Below are 20,741 nucleotides of genomic sequence, written 5' to 3'. Positions count from 1 at the left end.
CCCGTTCCCACGAAGCCTTGGCGGCCCTTTCCTCTTTATCCTTCCAGTGATTTTCACCTCTTCGTCACGTTGTGGGTGGAGGAGCAACTCCGCTATTGCTGCCCAGAGAAGCTACTGGGAGCTGTGAGAGAGAGAGAGAGGGAGAGAGAGAGAGAGAGAGAGAGAGAGAAGCGAGCGTGGAGAGGAACTTAGAGACCGAAGGGGAGGTTTCCCAGGAACGGATTTCGAGCCTGCATCTGACCGAGGATGGCTGGCAGTTCCTCTCAGTCCGAGCCTCTGGCTTTGCAAGACCTTAGTGACGACTTCAAGAAGCCGACGTTGCCGGTACCTCCGGTTGTGCGCGACAAGACCCCGGCCTCCAATCCTTCAAACCCTGAGGAGGCGAAGAAGGAAAGGCCCGCGGCGCTGCTAGAGCCCGATTCCGCGGAGCCTGACGTCCCGCCACCGCGGCCGGACAGCGGGGGCACCAGGAGTCCACCGAAGGAGCAGCCGCAGCCCCCCACAGCGGCTCCTTCTCTCGGCGGCCCGGCTCGGGCTCCCCCTTACCGAGAGCCTCCGTGGGGCGGCCCCGCGACAGCCCCCTACAGCCTAGAGACGCTCAAGGGTGGTACCATCCTTGGCACCCGTAGCTTGAAAGGGACGAGTTGCTGCCTTTTCGGGAGGCTGTCTAGCTGCGACGTGTGCCTGGAGCACCCTTCGGTGTCCCGGTACCACGCCGTGCTGCAGCACCGGGCGTCCGGCCTCGAAGGAGAGTGCGACGGCCACGGGCCGGGCTTCTACCTTTACGATCTGGGAAGCACTCACGGCACTTTCCTGAACAAAACTCGCATCCCACCCCGCACCTATTGTCGCGTCCACGTCGGGCACGTTCTTCGCTTTGGAGGTAGCACCCGGCTCTTTCTTCTTCAGGTAAGTAGAAAAACCTAGGATTGCGATCTGTGCGGCGCACGGGGCTGGGTTCCAGAGCTCCGTAAGCTTTCGCTGAGGAAGGCGAGTCTCCCCGTGAGCGATGACAAAAGGGGAGTCTGGCCCCTCTCAGACCTCTGTGTGCATTGCCAGACTTCTGAAAGTGACTCCAGCAATGCTGATCTCTGAAAGAATTCTTTCGCTTGGCTCGTCAGGGACCAGAGGAAGACAGGGAAGCAGAATCCGAGTTGACCGTAACGCAACTGAAAGAACTGCGAAAGCAGCAGCAAATGATGTTGGAGAAGAAGATGTTAGGAGAAGACTCGGACGAGGAGGAAATGGATGCCACCGAAGGGAAGAGAAGTACTAGTAGTCAAGATGATGAGATGGGCTGCACCTGGGGAATGGGTAAGAAATTAAAATTGCTGCCAGAGGTTAATATTTTAAATTCATGACTAGTTGTATTCTTAATTGTTTTCTGTCATACAGCTTTTCATGGCTTTTTGAGATAGGTGAGACAAATACAGTTTGGACATGAGATTATTAAAACCCACTGAGATTTTTAACTTTTCTCATGTCAAAAAATTGAATTATGGGCCCTATGGATTTCTTTTTTTTTTTTTTTTAAGATTTTATTTATTTATTTGACAGAGAGAGATCACAAGTAGACAGAGAGGCAGGCAGAGAGAGAGAGAGGAGGAAGCAGACTCCCTGCTGAGCAGAGAGCCCGATGCGGGACTCAATCCCAGGACCCTGAGATCATGACCTGAGCCGAAGGCAGCGGCTTAACCCACTGAGCCACCCAGGCACCCAAGGATTTCTTTTAATGGTTTTACAGCGCACTCCCTTGTTCAGAATTCTTCCTCAGCGCACAACTAATTTATTTTTACAGTTTGAATATATATATATGTATCTTTATATATATATGTATATTTATGTATATATTTTTTATGTATCATATATGTAGTACTGATCTTGATGATCATCACTGGAGGGTATGGGACTAGATTCAATCAAATAACATGGAATGTTTAGGATAGTCTCTCAAATTTTTTTGTACTTTATGTAAATTCCCTGAAATGTGAGATAACTAATCAGAGAATGCTTGTCCCTTAGCCAGAGGAATGAATTGAATTTTCCTTAATGCCAGACATTTTGGAGCATGGGTGTTCAGGATCTTGGAATATAAAAAGAAAATGACCTTAATATGTTGTTGGGAAGACTGGATAAATATTATGAAATTACTTTTGTATGGCAAAACAAAAGCTAGAAACCATAAGTATGCCAGAGTAAAGGTTCAGGGAATGGAGTAACCATTGAGGAGTTAGACCTGCGCTGTCCAGTATGGTAGCCATTACCCACATGTGGTTATTGGACACTTACAGTATGGCCAGTCCAAACTGACTTGTGTTATAAATGTAACATACACTCTAGATTTCAAAGACTCAGTGTAAAAAAAGAGTGTGAAATGGTCATAATATTTTTATACTGATTACATGATAATTTTACCTGTTTTTCCTTTTTTAACAAGTCTGCTAGAAAATGAAAGCCTTCTTTTTTTCAAGATTTTATTTACTTATTTAGAGAGAGAACAGGCATGAGGATGGGGAGGGGCAGAAAGAGAGGGAGAAACAGAATCTCAAGCAGACTCTGCACTGAGCGTGGAATCTGAGGAAGGACTGGATCCCACAACCCTGAGATGTGACCCGAACCAAGATCAGGAGTCAGACTAAGGCACCCAGATGCCCTGAAAATGAAAAACATCATGTATGGCTTTCATTATATTTCTGTTGGGCAACACTGACTTAAAATTTGGGAAGGTTTTTAACTTTACAAACAGACAGGTCTTGAGGTGGAACTTGAAGGAAAGGAATATTAGCCCCCAGGAAGCTGAGTGTTGAGAAGGGTTTTCTGGGCAGGATTGATTATTTTAAGGGAGTGATGAGTAGACCCGTCTATTTGATAGATACAGTAAATATTAAGAAACTGTATTAGAGACAGAATATTAGACCCAGGTAATCTAGAGCAGGAATGCCAGCCAAGAAGCTTAGATTTTTTTCCATGGACAATGTGGTAGGTGATTTTGTTTTTAAAATATAGTGATGGAGGGAAAACAAACAAACAAAAAAAAAAATAAGCAGGAAAAAAAAAAACCCAAGATGCCATGAAAACAAGTTTTAATTTGTTACACAATTTAGAAAAACTAAAGGTATTTATACTGGTGATTTTGTGTTTGCCCCTTTCGCCCCCACCCCCCACCTTTCTTTTCATTGGTAATTGTATCTGCATGCAGGCTGAATGGAAAGTGGGCATAATTAAGACAGTCTCTTCCCCTGTCTGTCTTTTCTTTTTTTTCCATATCCTGTAGGAGAAGATGCTGTAGAAGATGAGGCTGAAGAGAACCCCATTGTCTTAGAGTTTCAGCAGGAAAGGGAGGCGTTTTATATAAAGGATCCAAAAAAGGCTCTCCAAGGTTTTTTTGACCGAGAAGGTATGTAAACAGATTCTGATCCTGCCAGTAAAAGGTATCCATAGCAGTGTTGTTTTGTAGATCTTCAGGGTACTTAGAAATGCTGTATTTTATCTACTGTTCTCCTTAGTCAGTTCCTTCCCTTGTGGTCAGTTGCTTCAGGTTTATTTTGAAAATGTTAAAAGTTTTCCCATGTTGGAAAAAAGGGACTTTTTTTTTTTTTTTTTTGACTCATCTCATTCTTCTCAAAAGATTCTAGACTTGGGGGTGGTGGGGAGATTGACCTAACTTTGTAAAATTTTTGTTTCTAATTCATCTGATCTTTTGTAATTCTTTTTTTTTTTTTTTAAAGATTTTATTTATTTTTTAATAGAGATCACAAGTAGGCAGAGAGGCAGACAGAGAGAGGGGGAAGCAGGCTCCCTGCTGAGCAGAGAGCCGGATGCGGGGCTCAATCCCAGGACCCTGAGATCATGACCTGAGCTGTAGGCAGAGGCTTAACCTACTGAGCCACCCAGTCGCCCCTGATCTTTTGTAATTCTTTTTTTTTTTTAATTTTGATAGACAAGGATCGCAAGTAGGCAGAGAGGCAGGCAGAGAGAGAGAGAGGGAAGCAGGCTCCTCACTGAGCAGAGAGCCCAATGTGGGGCTTGATCTTTTGTAATTCTTAGCATGGATATTCACTTTATATGATTTAAAGAATGTTTCCACAGAGGATTGTTTCAGTAGAGGTGCTTTGAAAGAACATCTCTGTGTGTATATGAATATACATATGAACTGGTTGCATTCTGCATGTAATATTTATGCTTCTAAAAATGAGGCAATTGTGACAAATTAACAGCTTACACCTACAACTTAAATATCTAGCGTGAAATCTGCTGTAAAGTGGACAAAGCTATTTTTGGAGAGTTGATTGTTTTGATCTGAGTTTTGTTTTCTTCGCCCTAATTTTTTTTTTAAAGATTTATTTATTTATTTTAGAAAGAAAGTGAGAAAGCAAGCAGGGGAGAGGTCAGAGGGAGAGAGATTTCCTGAAGCAGACTCCCTGCTGAGCGTGGAGCCCAACATGGGGCTCTAGCCCAGGACCTTGAGATCACGACCTGAGCCGAAATCAAGAGTGGGCCATTTAACTGACTAAGCCAGCCACACAGGCTCCCCAGGCTCATCCTAATTTTATTATCAGATGATAATCCCTAGGAAAAAAAGAAGTGAAATGCTTTGAAATTCAGTGTAGTATGAGAACTTGATATTCTTACTTAACCTTTCCTCTCTTTTCCCTTTGTTTCAACTAGTAGTTTTCAGATGTTATTAAAATTGTTTTGTCTTTCTTCCTCCCACAGGAGAAGAATTAGAATACGAATTTGATGAACAGGGACATAGCACTTGGCTCTGTAGAGTGAGGTATGTTCCGTTCTCATTAATGTCCATTTTGAAAAGTGGTCAGTTTCAGGTTATATACAGCAAACCCAAAGAGTGACTTTAACCTTATTTTTAGGCTCTTCTTGAATTTGGGCCTTGATAAGTTGTCAAGTGGGGTGGGATGGGTCAGAGATCTAAGGAAAAGATTTGAAGTCTGACCTTGGCAAGATAGAACAAGATGAATGGAGAAATTAAAAAGGCATGTCAAAAAATGACTATTATCACAGCACATTAGTTTTTTTCATGAGAATTGGAGCTTAATACTGTGCTATGATTCCCAACAAACCAATACAGATTACCTGTGGATGATTCAACTGGAAAACAACTGGTAGCTGAGGCCATTCATTCAGGAAAGAAAAAAGAAGCAATGATCCAGTGTTCACTGGAAGCTTGTCGAATCCTTGATACTTTGGGATTGCTGCGGCAGGAGGCAGGTATGTGGGAACACTTCTTTTCCTTGAAAGAAAGAAAGAGAGAGAGGGAGGCAAGAAGGGAGAGAAAGGGGAGATAGATACAATGAGATGGACAGAGAGAAAGAAGAAAGGAAAATTTAACACAGAAGGCAATAAAATATCTCTTTAGGAGGAAAGTATAAATTGTCTACCAATTCTATGAAGTGAAAAGAAAAGATTCCATATCTTAATACCCAAAGGAAGCCATTGCTTATATTCTCCTAGACATTTTTTATGAATACAGATGTGTGTTCAGAACTAGATCCTTTAATAAAAAGCAAACACTCATATACAAATGCGTTTATATTACTTATACTCTTTAATACTTAAATTTTTAATGTAAGAATTTATCATGGATATTATCTGTATGATTGCATTAAATTTATCCCATTTAAAAAACCTGTCTGGTTATACCATTATTCATTAATAAAGGGTTATACTATATTTTTGTTTATTCTAAAATTAGTTTTTATTATTGCAAAGAAACTTATGTATAGTTTAAAACTACCAAAGGCTTATTACAAAATATACCTGTTCCTTGCCCTGCTCCTCCTCATTCTTCAACCTTAGAAGGAAGGCTTTTTAACTCTTTCAGTTACCTCTTGGCATTTAAAAATATCCATATTTCGGGGTGCCTGGGTGGCTCAGTGGGTTAAAGCCTCTGCCTTCGGCTCAGGTCATGATCCCAGGGTTCTGGGATCGAGCCCCACGTGGGGCTCTCTGCTCAGCGGGGAGCCTGCTTCCCCCTCTCTCTCTGCCTGCCTCTCTGCCTACTTGTGATCTCCGTCTGTGAAATAAATAAATAAAATCTTAAAAAATAAATCCATATTTCCGGGGTGCCTGGGTAGCTCAGTGGGTTAAGCCTCTGCCTTCGGCTCAGGTCATGATCTCATGGTCCTGGGATTGAGCCCCACGTTGGGCTCCCTGCTCAGCCTGCTCCCCCCCTCTTTGCCTGCCTCTCTGCCTGCTTGTGATCTCTGTCTGTCAAATAAATAAATAAAATCTTAAAAAAAAAAATCCGTATTTCCAAAAAGGAAGAGTATACTACTTTATTTTGAGTTATTTATTTTTGTTCATGTATTTATTTTTATTTAAATTCAATTAATTAACATATAATGTATTTTTAGTTTCAGAAGTAAAGGTCAGTGATCCATCAGTCTTACATAATACCCAGTGCTCATTACATTCTGTGCCCTCCTTAATGTCGACCCAGTTACCCCATCCCCCTAACCCTTCTCCTCCAGCAACCTTCAGTTTGTTTCCTATTGTTAGGATTCTCTAATGGTTTGTCTCCCTCTCTGATTTTGTCATTTTATTTTTTCCTCTCTTTCCCTGTGCTCCTCTGTTTTGTTTCTTGAATTCCATATATGAGTGAGATCATATGATAATTGTTTTTCTCTGATTGACTTATTTCACTTAGCATAATACCCTCTAGTTCCATCCATGTCATTGCAAATAGCAAGATTTCATTTTTTGATGACTCCACAATTTCCTATTTTATATATATATATATATATATATATATATATATATATATATAAAATATCACATCTTCTTTATCTATTCATCTGTTGATTGGCATCTAGGCTCTTTCCATAGTTTGGCCATTGTGAACATTGTTATAAGCACTGCGGTACAGGTGCCCCTTTGGATCACTACATTTGTATCTTTGGGGTAAATCCCTAGTAGTGCAATTGCTGGGTCATGGGGTAGCTCAAAAAGCTTTCAACTTTTTGTTGGAACCTCCACACTGTTTTCCAGAGTGGCTGCACTAGCTTGTATTCCCACCAGAAGTGTAAGAGGGTTCTTCTTTCTCCACATCCTCACCAACATTTAGCATTTTCTGACTTGTTAATTTTAGCCATTCTGATAGATGTGAGGTGGTATCTCATTGTGGTTTTGATTTGTATTTGTGATATTGAGCATTTTTTTCATGAGTCTCTTGGCCATTTGTATTTTTTAATAATATTTTATTTATTTAGCAGAGAGAGAGAGAGAGCGCGCACACAAGTGGGGGGTGGGGCAGAGGCAGAAGGAGAAGCGGGCTACCTGCTGAGAAGGAGCTGGTGCAACACTGGATCCCAGGACCCTGGGATCATGACCTGAGCCAAAGGCAGACACTTCACTGACAGAGCCACCCAGGCATCTCAGTTCTTTGGAGAAATGTCTGTTCACGTCTTCTGCCCATTTCTTGTTTGGATTATTTGGTCTTTGGGGGTTGAGGTTGATAAGTTCTTTTTTTTCTTTTTTTTTAGTTTGATAAGTTCTTTATAGATTTTGGATACTAGCCCTTTATGTGATATGACATTTTCAAATATCTTTTCCCATTCTTTTGGTTGTCTTTTGGTTTTGCACAGCTTTGCTGTGCAAAAGCTTTTTATCTTGTTGAAGTCTCAGTAGTTCATTTTTGCCTTTGTTGCCCTTGCCTTTGGAGACGTGTCTATCAAGAAGTTGCTGTAGCCAGGGTCACAGAAGTTGCTGCCTGTGTTCTCTTCTAGGATTTTGATGGATTCCTGTCTCACATTTAGGTGTTTCATCCATTTTGAGTTTATTTTTATGTATGGTGTAAGAAAATGGTCCAGTTTTATTTTCCTGCCTCTGGCTGTCCAATTTTCCGAACACCATTTGTTGATGAGACAGTCTTTCCCACTGGATATTCTTTTTTGCTTTGTCAAAGATTGCTTGACCACAGAGTCGAGGGTCCATTTTTGGGTTCTCTGTTCTGTTCCATTGATCTGTGTGTCTATTTTTGTGCCAGTACCATACTGTCTTGATGATTACAGCTTTGTAATAGAACTTGAAGTCTGGAATTTTGATGCCACCAGCTTTGATTTTCTTTTTCAACATTCCTTTGGCTATTTGGGATCTTTTCTGGTTTGATACAAACTTAAGCATTATTTATTCCAGCCCTGTAAAAAAAGTTGATGGTATTTTGACAGGGGTCGCATTGAATAGATTGCTCTAGGTAGCATAGACATTTTAACAATCCATTTGTTCTTTCAATCCATGAGCATGCAACATTTTTCATTTCTTTGTTTCTTCCTCACTTTCTTTCATGAGTGTTCTGTAGTTTTCTGAGTGTAGATCCTTTGCCTCCTTGGTTAGCTTTATTCCTAGGTATCTTGGGTTTTGGGTGCAATTGTAAATGGAATTGACTCCTTAATTTCTCTTTCTTCTATCTTGTTGGTGTATAGAAATCCAACTGATTTTTGTTCATTGATTTATATCCTCTGACATTGCTAAATTCCTATGAGTTCTAGCAATTTTGGGACCCTCTTTTGGGTTTTCCACATAGTGCCATGTCACCTGCAGAGAGTGAGAATTTGACTTCTTTGCTAATTTGGATGCCTTTTATTTCTTATTGTTTTCTGATTGCTGAAGCTAGGACTTCTACTACTGTGTTGAACAACAGTGGTGATAGTGTACTTCGCTGTCTTGTTTTTGACCTGAGGGGAAAAGCTCCCAGTTTTTCCCTATTGAGGATGATATTCTCTCTGGGCTTTTCATAGATGGCTTTTATGATATTGAGGTATGTTCCCTCTATCCCTACACTGTGAAGGGTTTTAATCAAGAAAGGATGCTATACTTTGTCAAATGCTTTTTCTGCATCTATTGAGAGGATCATACAGTTCTTATCCTTTCTTTTATTAATGTAGTGTATCACATTGATTTGTGGGTGTTGAACCACCCTTGCAGCCCAGAAATAAATCCCACTTCGTTGTGGTGAATAATCCTCTTAATGTACTGTTAGATGCTATTGGCTAGTATATTGGTGAGAATTTTTACATCCATGTTCATCAGGGATATTGGTCCATAATTCTCTTTTTGGTGGGATCTTTGTCTGGTTTTAGGAGCAAGGTAATGCTGGCCTCATAGAAAGAGTTTGGAAATTTTCCTTTTATTTCTATTTTTTGAAATCACTTCAGAAGGATAAGTATTAATTCTTCTTTAAATGTTTGGTAGAATTCCCCTGGGAAGCCGTCTGGTCCCGGACTCTTAATTGTTGGGAGGTTTTTGATTATGGCTTCAGTTTCCTTGCTGGTTATGGGTCTTTTCAGGTTTTTATTTCTTCCTATTTCAGTTTTGGGAGTTTATACGTCTCTAGGAATGCATCCATTTCTTCCAGATTGCCTAGTTTGTTGGCATATAGTTGTTCATAATATGTTCTTGCAGTTATTCATATTTCTTCAGTGTTGGTTGTGATCTCTCTTCTTTCATTCATGATTTTATTTATTTGGGTTCTTCCTCTTTTCTTTTTGATAAGTCTGGCCACAGGTTTGTTGATCTTATTAATTCTTTCTTAAATTTTTAAAAATTAACATATAATGTGTTATTTGTTTCAGGGATTTTAATTAATTCTTTCAGAGAACCAGCTCCTAGTTTTGTTGATCTGTTCTACTGTTCTTTTGGTTTCTATTTTATTGATTTCTCCTCTGATCTTTATTAATTATCCTGCTGGGTTTAGGCTTTATTTGTTTATCTGTCTCCAGCTCCTTTAGGTACAAGGTTAGGTTGTATTTCTTATTTCTGGAGAAAGGCTTGTGTTGTTATATACTTCCCTCTCAGGATCACCTTTGCTGAATCCCAAAGGTTTTGAACAGTTGTGTTTTCATTTTCATTTGTTTCCTTGAATTTTTAAAATTCTTCTTCAGGAACACCTGGGTGGCTCAGTGGGTTAAGCCTCTGCCTTCGGCTCGGGTCATTATCTCAGGGTCCTGGGATCAAGCCCCGCATCGGGCTCTCTGCTCAGCAGGGAGCCTGCTTGCCCCTCTCTCTGCCTGCCTCTCTGCCTACTTGTGATTTCTCTGTCAAATAAATAAATAAAATCTTTAAAAAAAAAAAATCTTGTTCAATTTCCTGGTTGATCCATTCTTTCTTGTATCTGAGTTCTTTCCAGATTTCCTCTGGTGATTGAGTTCCAGTTTCTTTTTATTTTTCTTTTTTTTTTAAGATTTTATTTATTGGACAGAGAGAGACACAGTGAGAGAGGGAACACAAGCAGGTGGAGTGTGAGGGAGAAGCAGGCTTCCTGCCAAGCAGGGAATCCAATGCGGGGGTTGATCCCAGGACCCTTGCATCATGACCATGACCCAGGCACCCCTGAATTCCAGTTTCAAAGCATTGTGGTCTGAAAATATGCAGGGTTGATCCCAGTCCTTTGGTATCAGTTGAGAACTGATTTGTGACCCAGTTTGGATCTGTTTTGGAGAAAGTTCCATGTGTAACTCGAGAAGAATGTGTATTCTGTTGCTTTAAGGTGGAATATTTGGAATATATCTGTAAAGTACATCTGGTCCATTGTGTCATTCAAAGCCCGAGCCGAAGGCAGAGGCTTAACCCACTGAGCCACCCAGGTGTTCCTGAAGAAGAATTTAAAAAATTCAAGGAAACAAATGAAAATGAAAACACAACTGTTCCTTGTTGATCTTCTGCTTAGATGATCTGTCCATTTCAGTGAGTGGGGTGTTAAAGTCCCCTAGTATTATTGTATTGTTATCAATGTATTTATTTTTGTTATTAATTGGTTTATATAACTGACTGCTCCCATGTTTGGGGCATAAACGTTTACAGTTCTTAGATCTTTTTGTTGAATGGATCCTTTAATTATGATATAGTGTCCTTCCTCATATCCTATCAGGTCTTTGGTTTAAAGACCCCAGATTTTTCTGGGGCACTTGGGTGGCTCAGTCATTGGGCATCTGCTTTCGGCTCAGGTCATGATCCTGGAGTCCTGGGATTGAACCTTGTGTCAGGCTCCCTGCTAAGCAGGAAGCCTGCTTCTCACTCTCCTGCTCCCCGTGCTTGTGTTCCCTCTCTCACTGTGTGTCTCTCTCTGTCAAATAAGTAAATAAATAAAAACTTTAAAATAATAATAAAAAATAAAGTCTAATTTGTCTGATAGAAGGATTGCTACCCCAGCATTATTTTGGTGTCCATTAGCATGATAAAATGGTTTTCCACCCCCTCACTTTATTTACTTATTTATTTTAAATATTTTATTTATTTGTCAGAGAGAGTGAGAGAGCACAAGCTGGGGGAGCGATAGGCAGAGGGAGAGGGAGAAGCAGCCTCTCTCCTGAGCAGGGAGCCCGATGTGGGGCTTGATCCCAGAACCCTGGAATCATGATTTGAGACAAAGGTAGATGCTAAATGATTAGCAACCACCCAGACACCCCTCTACCCCCTCACTTTAAATCTGGAGGTGTCTTTGGGTCTAAAATGAGTCTCTTGCAGACAGCATAATGATGGGTCTTGCTTTTTTATCCAATTTGATTCCCTGTGTCTTTTGATTGGGGCATTTAGCCCATTTACATTCAGAGTAACTATTGAAAGATATGAATTTAGTGCCATTTTATTACCTGTAAAGTTACTGTTCTGTATATTATCTCTGTTCCTTTCTTATCTATGTTAATTCTGGGCTCTCTCTTTGCTTGAAGGGATCCCCTTTAATATTTTTTGCAGGGCTGGTTTAGTGATCACAAATTCTTTTAGTTTGTTTGTCCTGGAAGCCTTTTATCTTTCTTTCTATATTTAATGGCATCCTAGCTAGATAAAGTATTCTTGGCCGCATATTTTTCTCATTTAACACCCTGAATATATCATGCTTATCCTTTTCTGGCCTGCCAGGTCTCTGTGGACAGGTCTGTTGCCAGTCTAATGTTTCTGCCCTTGTATTTTATGGACTTCTTGTACCAAGCTGCTTTCACAATTTTTTTTGGCTCTGAGATTTGCAAGTTTCACTATTATATATTGGGGTCTTGGCCTATAGTTTATTGATTTTGAAGGGGGCTCTCTTTGCCTTCTGGGCTTGAATGCCTATTTCCCCACTTAGGGAAGTTCTCTGCTATAATTTGCTCCAGTATGCCTTCTGCCCCCCTACTTCTCTTTCCTCTTCTGGGATCCCAATTATTCTAATACTGTTTCACTTTATAGTATCACTTATCTCTCAAATTCTCCCTTTGTGATCCTGTAGTGGTTTATCTCTCTTTTTCTTAGTTTCTTTATTCTCCATCATTTTGTTTTCTGTATCACTAATTCTCTCCTCTGCCTCATTTATCCTCACAGGTAGAGCCTCCATTTTCAATTCCATCTCATTAATAGCCTTTTTTAATTTCAACTTAATTAAATTTTGCTTCTTTTATTTCTCCAGAAAGGGTTTCTCTAGTGTCTTCTATGCTTTTTTTCAAGCCCAAGTGGCATCTTTATAATTGTTATTCTGAACTCTAGTTCAGATATCTTGCTTATGTCCATACTGATTAGGTCCCTGGCAGTCCATACTGCCTCTTGTTCTCTTTTTTGAGGTGAATTTTTCCATCTTGTTATTTTGTCCAGAGAAGAATAGATGCATGAGAGAACAAAATACTAAAATGGCAACAATGACCCCAGTTAATATACACTTAACAAATCAGAAGAGGCCCAAAATAAAAAAATAAAAAAAAAAGAGAGAGAGAGAATATAATCAGACAGGTGAACAGAATAGAGCAATGCACTGAGATCCTGTGTATATTTCGATCTGTTTGTTATAAAACTAGGTCCCAAAATTGTAAAGAAAGAAAAATTTTTATATGTACAAAATGAATACAGCGAAAGGATAGAATGTAACTGTAAAAATGACAGTTAAAAACAACAACAAAAAAAGAAGGAGTATAAACAGGTGAACAAACAGAGCAATACACTATATCCTGAGTATATTTTGGTCTGTTGGTTAGAATAAACTACATCTCAAAATTGTAAATAAAGAAAAACTTACATATATAAAAAAATACAATGAAAGGTAGACTGTAACTGTAAAAATGGAAATTTAAAAAGATTAAAAAAAAAGAGTTGATGAAATCAGAAATTGGGAAAAGAGAAAAAAATAAAATCGAAAGACTAAAGTAGCATGGGGGAAAAAAGCCATGTATTATATTCCCCTGGCACTGGAGTTTTGCAGGTTCCTATGATAAGTAAACTTGGTTTTAACCAGTGTTCTTGCTGCTCTTCTTGGGGAGGGGCCTATTGTGTTGATTCTTAATGGTCTGTGCCCTGTGGAACCTGAGTACTGCCCTTGCCAGGGGCCAGTAAGTAATCTGCTCCACATTGCTCCCTGTGGCTTTTGTTCCCTGAAGAATTTCCATGCCACTTTGGAGGATGAGAATGAAAATGGCAGCCTTCTAAAAAATAAAAAATTAAAAAAAAAAAAAAAAGAAAGAAAGAAAATGGCAGCCTTCTAGTCTCTAGCCCCAGAGCTGAGAGCTTGGGGCCCCACTCCTTAGTGTGCCCTTAAGGAAAAGCAGTTAGTCACTCCTGTCTCCCTGGTCTCTGTCTGCACTCTGTGCTCACCCAGCTGATAACCGACTGTTTTTGTATCAGGCATTTGACTTTGTTTCAAGCCTCCAAACCCTGAAGACTCCCGCAGTGCACAGCCACTCCTCCCAGGGGAAGGGGGTGTCTCGCTGTGATTCTGCCACTTGCTGGGCCCTTGTTCTGAGCACAGTGGTCCGATTGTACTGCAGTTCATGGTTTATTGCAACCCTGAGCTAGAGCCCACTCCTGCCACACTGATTGTGGCTGGCTTCCTTGCTCCAGTGCTTGGGAACTCTGTCACACTCAGGCACCCCCAGTCTTCCTGTGACCATGGGGATCCTTAGACCACACTGTCCCAGCTAGGGTTCCACCCACGCCTAGTCACCTGAGTGATGTTCCTCACCAGAACAGACTTCCAAAAGTTCTGATTTTGTGCTCTGCTGCTATATCATTTTCTTGTGCCAGTTTACGGAGGCTCCCTTCCCTTGTGGTAAACCTTCTGATATATCGCCTTGGATTCACTTCTCCACACCTCCTACCTTGCAGCAAGTAGTCACTTTTCTATTTGTAGAGTTGCAGCTATTCTTTCCTTAGATCGCTGGTTGAGTTCACAAGTCTTCAGAATGATTCGATAGCTGTCTAGCTGAATTCAGGAACCAGATGAAACTAAGGTCTGCTCCTCCTCTGCCATCTTGGGCTATTGACCTTGAGTCATGTATTCTAAACATTATCTACTTACTGTGTTAAATTAGTGTTTAGTATTTCCATGATTATGTTTATGCAAATATTAGTCACAACTGAGCAATTTTTGTTTCTGTTTTTCCTAAAGTTAATAATGGTGATTGTTTTTCATGTGTTTGAATTTTATAGCTCTTGGTCATTCATCTCTCACCTTTCAATAGCCTTTCAGTATATTTTTCTGCATAGTCAGTCACATTCAGTAATTGATCAGTTCTGACTTTTGGAAACATTTCTCCTGAAGAGCACTATTATTTTAGGGCTTACTGCTCTCTCGACCTGCTGCAGGACTGACATCTGGGTGGCTCAGTTGGTTAAACATCTGCCTTCGGCTTGAGTCATGATCCCAGGGTCCTAGGATTGAGTCTCACATTGGCCTCCTTGTTCTGCAGGGAGCCCACGTCTCTGCCTGCCGCTCCACCTCCTTTCTCTCTCTCCCTTTCTCTGACAAAGTTGAAAAAAAAAAAAAGCTGGTACAAAAGTGGAAAGTGTGCATGATGGTAGTCTTCAGTGGATTTCACATCTTTGATTTTTCTTAGCCTACTCTCTTGTTTTGGTGGATATCCTCTAGTAGATTCCTGAGAAAGGATGTATAACAAGTAAACTTTATTAAATTCTCCATTCTGAAAATATAATTATGCTAGCTTTACTCTTGGTTAATAGTTGGTCTAGGAGTAGAATTCTAAATTGGAAATAATTTCCTTCACGACTTTGAAGGTATTACTCTTATCACCTATATCCAGTGTTGTTCTCACAGTCCAAAACTGTTCAGAATCCTAATCAATTATATGTCATTCCCCTCACCCCCTCCACCCCGGAAGTTCGTCAGAGTTTCCCTTTGTTCTCAAGGTTCTGAAACTTAACTATGATGTACCTTTCTGTTGGTCTATTTTCATTCATTTTTCTAGGTTCTTACTGGGTCCTTTGGTCTGGAAATTTTTTTTTTTTTTAAGATTTTATTTATCCATTTTAGAGAAAGTGAGCAGGGCAGGGGAGGGGCAGAGGGAGAGAATCCAAAGCAGGCTCTGTGCTGAGCCTGGAGCCCAACTTTGGGCTCAGTCCCATGATTCAAGAGATCATGGCCTGAGCTGAAATTAAGAGCCAGAGGCTCAAGGGACTGAGCCACCCAGGTGCCCCTGGGTGGAAATCTTTTGACACTTCAGGAACATTTCTGGAATCACGCCATTAATCATTTTATCCCTCTCTTTTCTCTTTCTCTCTGGAATTTTGTTCTTTAGATAGTGAACATCTTAGACTGACTGTCTAAAGTTTCTTGTCTTTTTTTTTCCTTTGTGTTTTTATCTCTGTCTTTTTGTTCTTTCTGGGAGATTTATGCAGCTTTATCTTTCTGTCTCTATTTTGCTATCAAGATTTTAATTTCCAAGGCTCATTTTTGTCCTCAAATATACATTTTTAAAAGAATTTATTCATTAGAGAGACATGTGCACACATGGGAGTACAGCTCGGGGGAGGGGGAGGGGATGAGGAGGAGGAGAGAGAGAAAATCTCAAGCAGACTCCATGGGGAGGCAGAGCCTGACACAGGACTTGATTTCACCATCCTGAGATCATGACCTGAGCCAAAATCAAGAGTCAGATGCTTAACCAACTAAGCCACCCAGGTGTCCCTGAATATTCATTTTTAAAATGTAATATGCCATTGTTTCCTGGATTGTAAATATCTCATCTCACTGCGAATCTGTGCTCTCCAGGTTGTCGTTTCTTTTTGTTTGTGTGGTCTCTATCCTGCTTGTTAGATGTGTTTCTCAGCTATGTAGTCCTTGATTTTAAGTTCTTATCTGGGGACAAAAAGGTGATTGACAGCTTGAATTATATAAGTGGGACTTACTAACTTTCAGCAACAATATAGAATGATGTGGGCCTTTTTGGAGAGGGGGAATTCCTCATGTAAATTTCCTTGCGTATTTCCTCTTCTGCTGGCAGGATTCCTCAGAGAATATTCTTCTAGTCTCCTGCATGAGATTTCTAGGGCTAAGTGCTGGAAGATGGCTGAGCAGAATCTCAATACTGAGATAGTCACAGGACAGTACTATTTTTAGAATAGAATAATATATGCCCTCAACTCAACCAGTCAGTCCACAATGCACAGACTTACTGTCTTACCCTTTCTAGAGATTAACTTCTGGGTTCTTTCTGGGGATGGGAAGGAGGTAAGTAGGCAGGGAGGAGGATCTGTTTCTCAACCAGCTTTTACTCATTTCTGCTTATTTTAGCACAACTATCCATCCCCAGTTCCAGATCCTTTTGTAGATGCTGCAGTATCATCAGACTGATTCTCTGCTTTCCTCACTGTTGGATTAGAATTTATCTTTTTTTTTTTTTTTAGCTCTGCTAATTTAGTTTCGACTTGTCTGTCTGCTTTCTAATTTCCAAAAATTTGGTGTTGCTATCCCTTCTCCCATTCTCCTTTCTTTGCAGATTTAGAATTTTTATTTATTTTATTTTATTTATTTATTTTTTAAGTAAGCTCTATACCCAGCATTTTTTTTTTTTTTTTTTTTTTTAAAGATTTTATTTATTTATTTGTCAGAGAGAGAGAGAGAGAATGAGTGCGGGAGAACACAAGCAGGCAGAGCGGCAGGCAGAGGCAGAGAGAGAAGCAGGCTCCCCACTGAGCAAGGAGCCCGATGCGGGACTCGATCCCAGGACTCTGGGATCATGACCTGAGCCGAAGGCAGTGGCTTAACCAACTGAGCCACCCAGGTGTCCCTATACCCAGCATTTTTAAGTAAGCTCTATACCCCGAGATCAAGAGTTGCATGCTCTACCAGCTGAGCCAACCAGCTGCCCCAGTAGATTAGTGTTTGTATTTATTTATTTTCTTTATTATTTATTTATTGTCAGATTAATGTTTTTAAAAAAGATCTTTTCATTGTAGCATTAGTAGGATATGGGGAAAGTGAAATTAGATATGTTCAGTGTACCATCTAACTTGGAAATTATGAAGTTTATATTAATAAGGACTGTTTGGGTTGTAAATAATGGAAACCTAACTCAAACTAGCTTAGGGAGAAGAGTTATTGGCTCCAGAACCTGCGAAGAGTAGCTTACAGGGTTGAAAGAAGAAGTGCATGAACCATAACTTAAGTTCTGGTCCTATCAAGCCAGAACTCTCAGTATCCCCAGGATGCCCTAAAAGCTGTATGTGTGTATCTGTGTGATCCTTTTCATGAGCGCATGGTTTTATTTTGCAGATAGATTCGTACCTAGTCTGGAAAAGCTGGCTGCTTACAGAATTTGTATCTTCCCTCTTTCATAATCTCATTGGAAAGAGAACCCTTTTTTCCTTTTATTTAATATAAATATGAGACTCTTACTGATTGGCTTTGGTCACTTGATTACCTCTAATCCTGATGGAAGGAGGGAAGAGTTTTCTAGAAGAAAAGGGGTACTTTTACCAGAACAAGGGGAGTAAGATGGCATAGAGTAGACCAAAAATTAGTAGCTACCATAGTCCCCTCTTCATGAGCTTTCCATATTTTTCACTGTTACAAACAATGTTGCACTGATACATGTGGGGTAAATTCTTATAAGTGGAATTGCTAGGTCAGTTGGATTTTTATTATTGGACAGATGTTGTGAGATTGATCATCAAAAGGATTGTATCAATGTACATTCCCACCAGCTGTTTGAGAGTTCATTTCCCCATACCCTGGCCAAACTGGGCATTATTAATCTTTTCATGTTTTTTCTAGTCTGTAGGTAAGAAGTGGTATCTCATTATTTTAATTTGTATTTTTTTTAGATTTTTTATTTATTTACTTGACAGACAGAGATCAGAAGTAGGTAGAGAGGCAGGCAGAGAGAGAGGAAGAAGCAGGCTCACCGCTGAGCAGAGAGCCCTGTGTGGGGCTCAATCCCAGGACCCTGGGATCATGACCTGAGCCGAAGGCAGAGGCTTAACCCACTGAGCCACCCAGGTGCCCCTAATTTGTATTTTTTAATTATTAAAAAGTGTTTAACATCTTTAAAAATTTTTTTGGCCATTTATATTTCTTTTTCTGAACTGCTTTCATTATCCTTTTAAAAATTTTTGGAATGGGACGCCTGGGTGGCTCAGTTGGTTAAGCAGCTGCCTTCGGCTCAGGTCATGATCCCAGAGTCCTGGGATCGAGACCCACATCGGGCTCCTTGCTCCGCAGGGAGCCTGCTTCTCCCTCTGACTCTGCCTTCCACTCTGTCTGCCTGGGCTCGCTCTCACTCTCTCTCTCTCTTACAAATAAATAAATAAAAATCTTTATTAAAAAAATTTTTTTTTTGATTATTCGCCTTTTCCTTATCTTTTTCCTTTTTTACTGATTGGTTTTTGGGAACTTCTTGCTCATTAAATAAATTAGCCCTTTGTTTTAATTCTTTTATTGTGGTAAAATATACATAATATAAAATTTACCACTGTAAGCATTAAATACATTCACATTGTTGTACAACCATCACTAGTACCCCTCTCAAAAGTTTCTTATACCCACTGAAAGCTAACTTCTCATTCTTCCTTCCTCCATCCCCTGGTAATTACCATTCTACCTTCTGTTTCTGTGAATTGGGCTACTCCAGTTAACTCTAAGTGGAATCCTGTGTGCCTGGCTTATTTTACTTAGCCTAATGTCTTCCAGGTTTAACCCTTTGTTTGTATATGTAGTTTGACAGCTTGTTGGGTCTTGCAGTACTGATAGTGATTTTTAAAAATTTTAAAAAATATTTTATTTACTTATTTGACAGAGGGAGAGATCATAAGAGGGCAAAAAGGCAGGCAGAGAGAGAGAGGGGGAAGCAGGCTCCCCACTGAACAGAGAGCTGGACGTGGGGCTTGATCCTGGGACCCTGAGATCATGACCTGAGCCGAAGGCAGAAGCTAATCCACTGAGCCACCCAGGCACCTCTGATAGTGATATTTTAAGCTGCTTATCTACTTGTCTCTTTTTTCTTTTTTTACTATTTATTTTATCTCCTAGTATCTCGGAAAAGGAAAGCCAAGAACTGGGAAGATGAAGACTTTTATGATAGTGATGATGACACCTTTCTTGATAGAACCGGCCTGGTTGAAAAGAAGCGTCTGAACCGAATGAAAAAAGCTGGGAAGATAGATGAGAAGCCAGAGACCTTTGAATCATTGGCAAGTTTTATTTATAGAAGTAGCTGTGGTAGTTTAATTTTTAAATAAGATAATATATTATTCAAATTTGTTTTATAATTATAATTTTTAAAGCAGTAGCATTGAAATCTGGTCTGAAATATGACTTTCTTGATTTATTTTATTTTATTTTTAAAGATTACTTATTTATTTATTTGACAGAGAGAGAGAGAGAGATCACAAGTAGACAGAGCAGCACGTGGGTGGTGCGGGAAGCCAGCTCCCTGCGGAGCAGAGAGCCCGATGTGGGGCTCCATCCCAGGACTCTGAGATCATGACCTGAGCTGAAGGCAGAGGCTTAACCCACTGAGCCACCCAGGCACCCCAACTTTCTTGATTTTAAATTTGATAGTAACAAGAGTATTACCCAAGTTGGAAAATATTTGGCTTGCTGCTAGAGACTCTGTCCACCTGTAGGTGGATATTGATGCATGAATGAGCATTCTTTGGATATTATGTTAAAACTACGAAAAGAAAGGAAAAAGTTCCAAATTGGGCCATTCTGAGGTGAAATCAACTTTAGACTTTTGGCAGTCAAGAATTGTGAAAGGAATTTTGAGGAGTATAGTTTGGTAATAGTCTTAAACTATATATCCTTCATGAAACCATCACAAGTTAGCCTGTGTTTTCACTATATTAAGTAACATTCAGAGAGCTTTAAAACATTACCCAACATCTGTTTTTTTTTTTTTTTTTTTTTTAAAGATTTTATTTATTTATTTGTCAGAGAGAGAGCGAGCGAGAGCGAGCACAGGCAGAGTCAGAGGGAGAAGCAGGCTCCCCGCGGAGCAAGGAGCCCGATGTGGGACTCGATCCCATAATGCTGGGATCATGACCTGAGCTGAAGGCAGCTGCCCAACCAACTGAGCCACCCAGGCGTCCCACCAACATCTGTTTTTTTGATTCATCAATGAAAACAAATGCCTTGAGTTCTTTCTTTTGAGTAATGTCAAGTCTGTATTCTATACATATATTTTGTTTAATTCTGTGTTAATTCAGAAGCTAACTCAATTCAGATTAATAAATACATGAAAATTGTTAACTCCATAAGATGCAGATTCAACTGGAAATTCTAAATGAATCCTCTTAAACCTTGTAACAATAATGAAAATAAGAAGAGGAAGACAGAAAAGCTACCATTTTTTGAAAGAAGAAAAACATTTGCTGACCCTGTTAATTTGGGTGTTACAGGTTGCAAAGTTAAATGATGCTGAAAAGGAACTCTCTGAAATTTCTGAGAAACTGAAAGCCTCAAGCAAAGGTAAGTTAATGATCCATTAAATAAGTCTATAGTAGGCATCTGCCTTATGTAGTGCCCTCTG

At 40.0% G+C, this 20,741-nt stretch overlaps 1 protein-coding gene across 2 annotated transcripts in view; it reads left to right on the top strand.

The window, feature by feature from the left end:
• The first annotated feature begins 4 nt into the window (after positions 1-4).
• Positions 5-20,741, top strand: part of SLC4A1AP (solute carrier family 4 member 1 adaptor protein) — an 89,709-nt gene continuing 68,972 nt past the window's right edge. For both annotated transcript variants that reach the window (XR_009357422.1, XM_059188748.1), the window contains exons 1-7: positions 5-909; positions 1,122-1,314; positions 3,275-3,397; positions 4,717-4,777; positions 5,090-5,229; positions 19,241-19,401; positions 20,611-20,680. Coding sequence is in view for 1 of the 2 variants with exons in the window: in XM_059188748.1 (XP_059044731.1) it covers positions 247-909; positions 1,122-1,314; positions 3,275-3,397; positions 4,717-4,777; positions 5,090-5,229; positions 19,241-19,401; positions 20,611-20,680 (1,411 nt within the window). In the remaining variant the exon portion in view is untranslated. The remainder of the gene's footprint in view (positions 910-1,121; positions 1,315-3,274; positions 3,398-4,716; positions 4,778-5,089; positions 5,230-19,240; positions 19,402-20,610; positions 20,681-20,741) is intronic.

Source organism: Mustela lutreola, chromosome 9 (assembly GCF_030435805.1).
Source record: "Mustela lutreola isolate mMusLut2 chromosome 9, mMusLut2.pri, whole genome shotgun sequence".
NCBI lineage: Eukaryota > Metazoa > Chordata > Mammalia > Carnivora > Mustelidae > Mustela > Mustela lutreola.
Note: the sequence above shows the minus strand (reverse complement) of the source record. Positions and strands in the feature narration are given on the sequence as shown.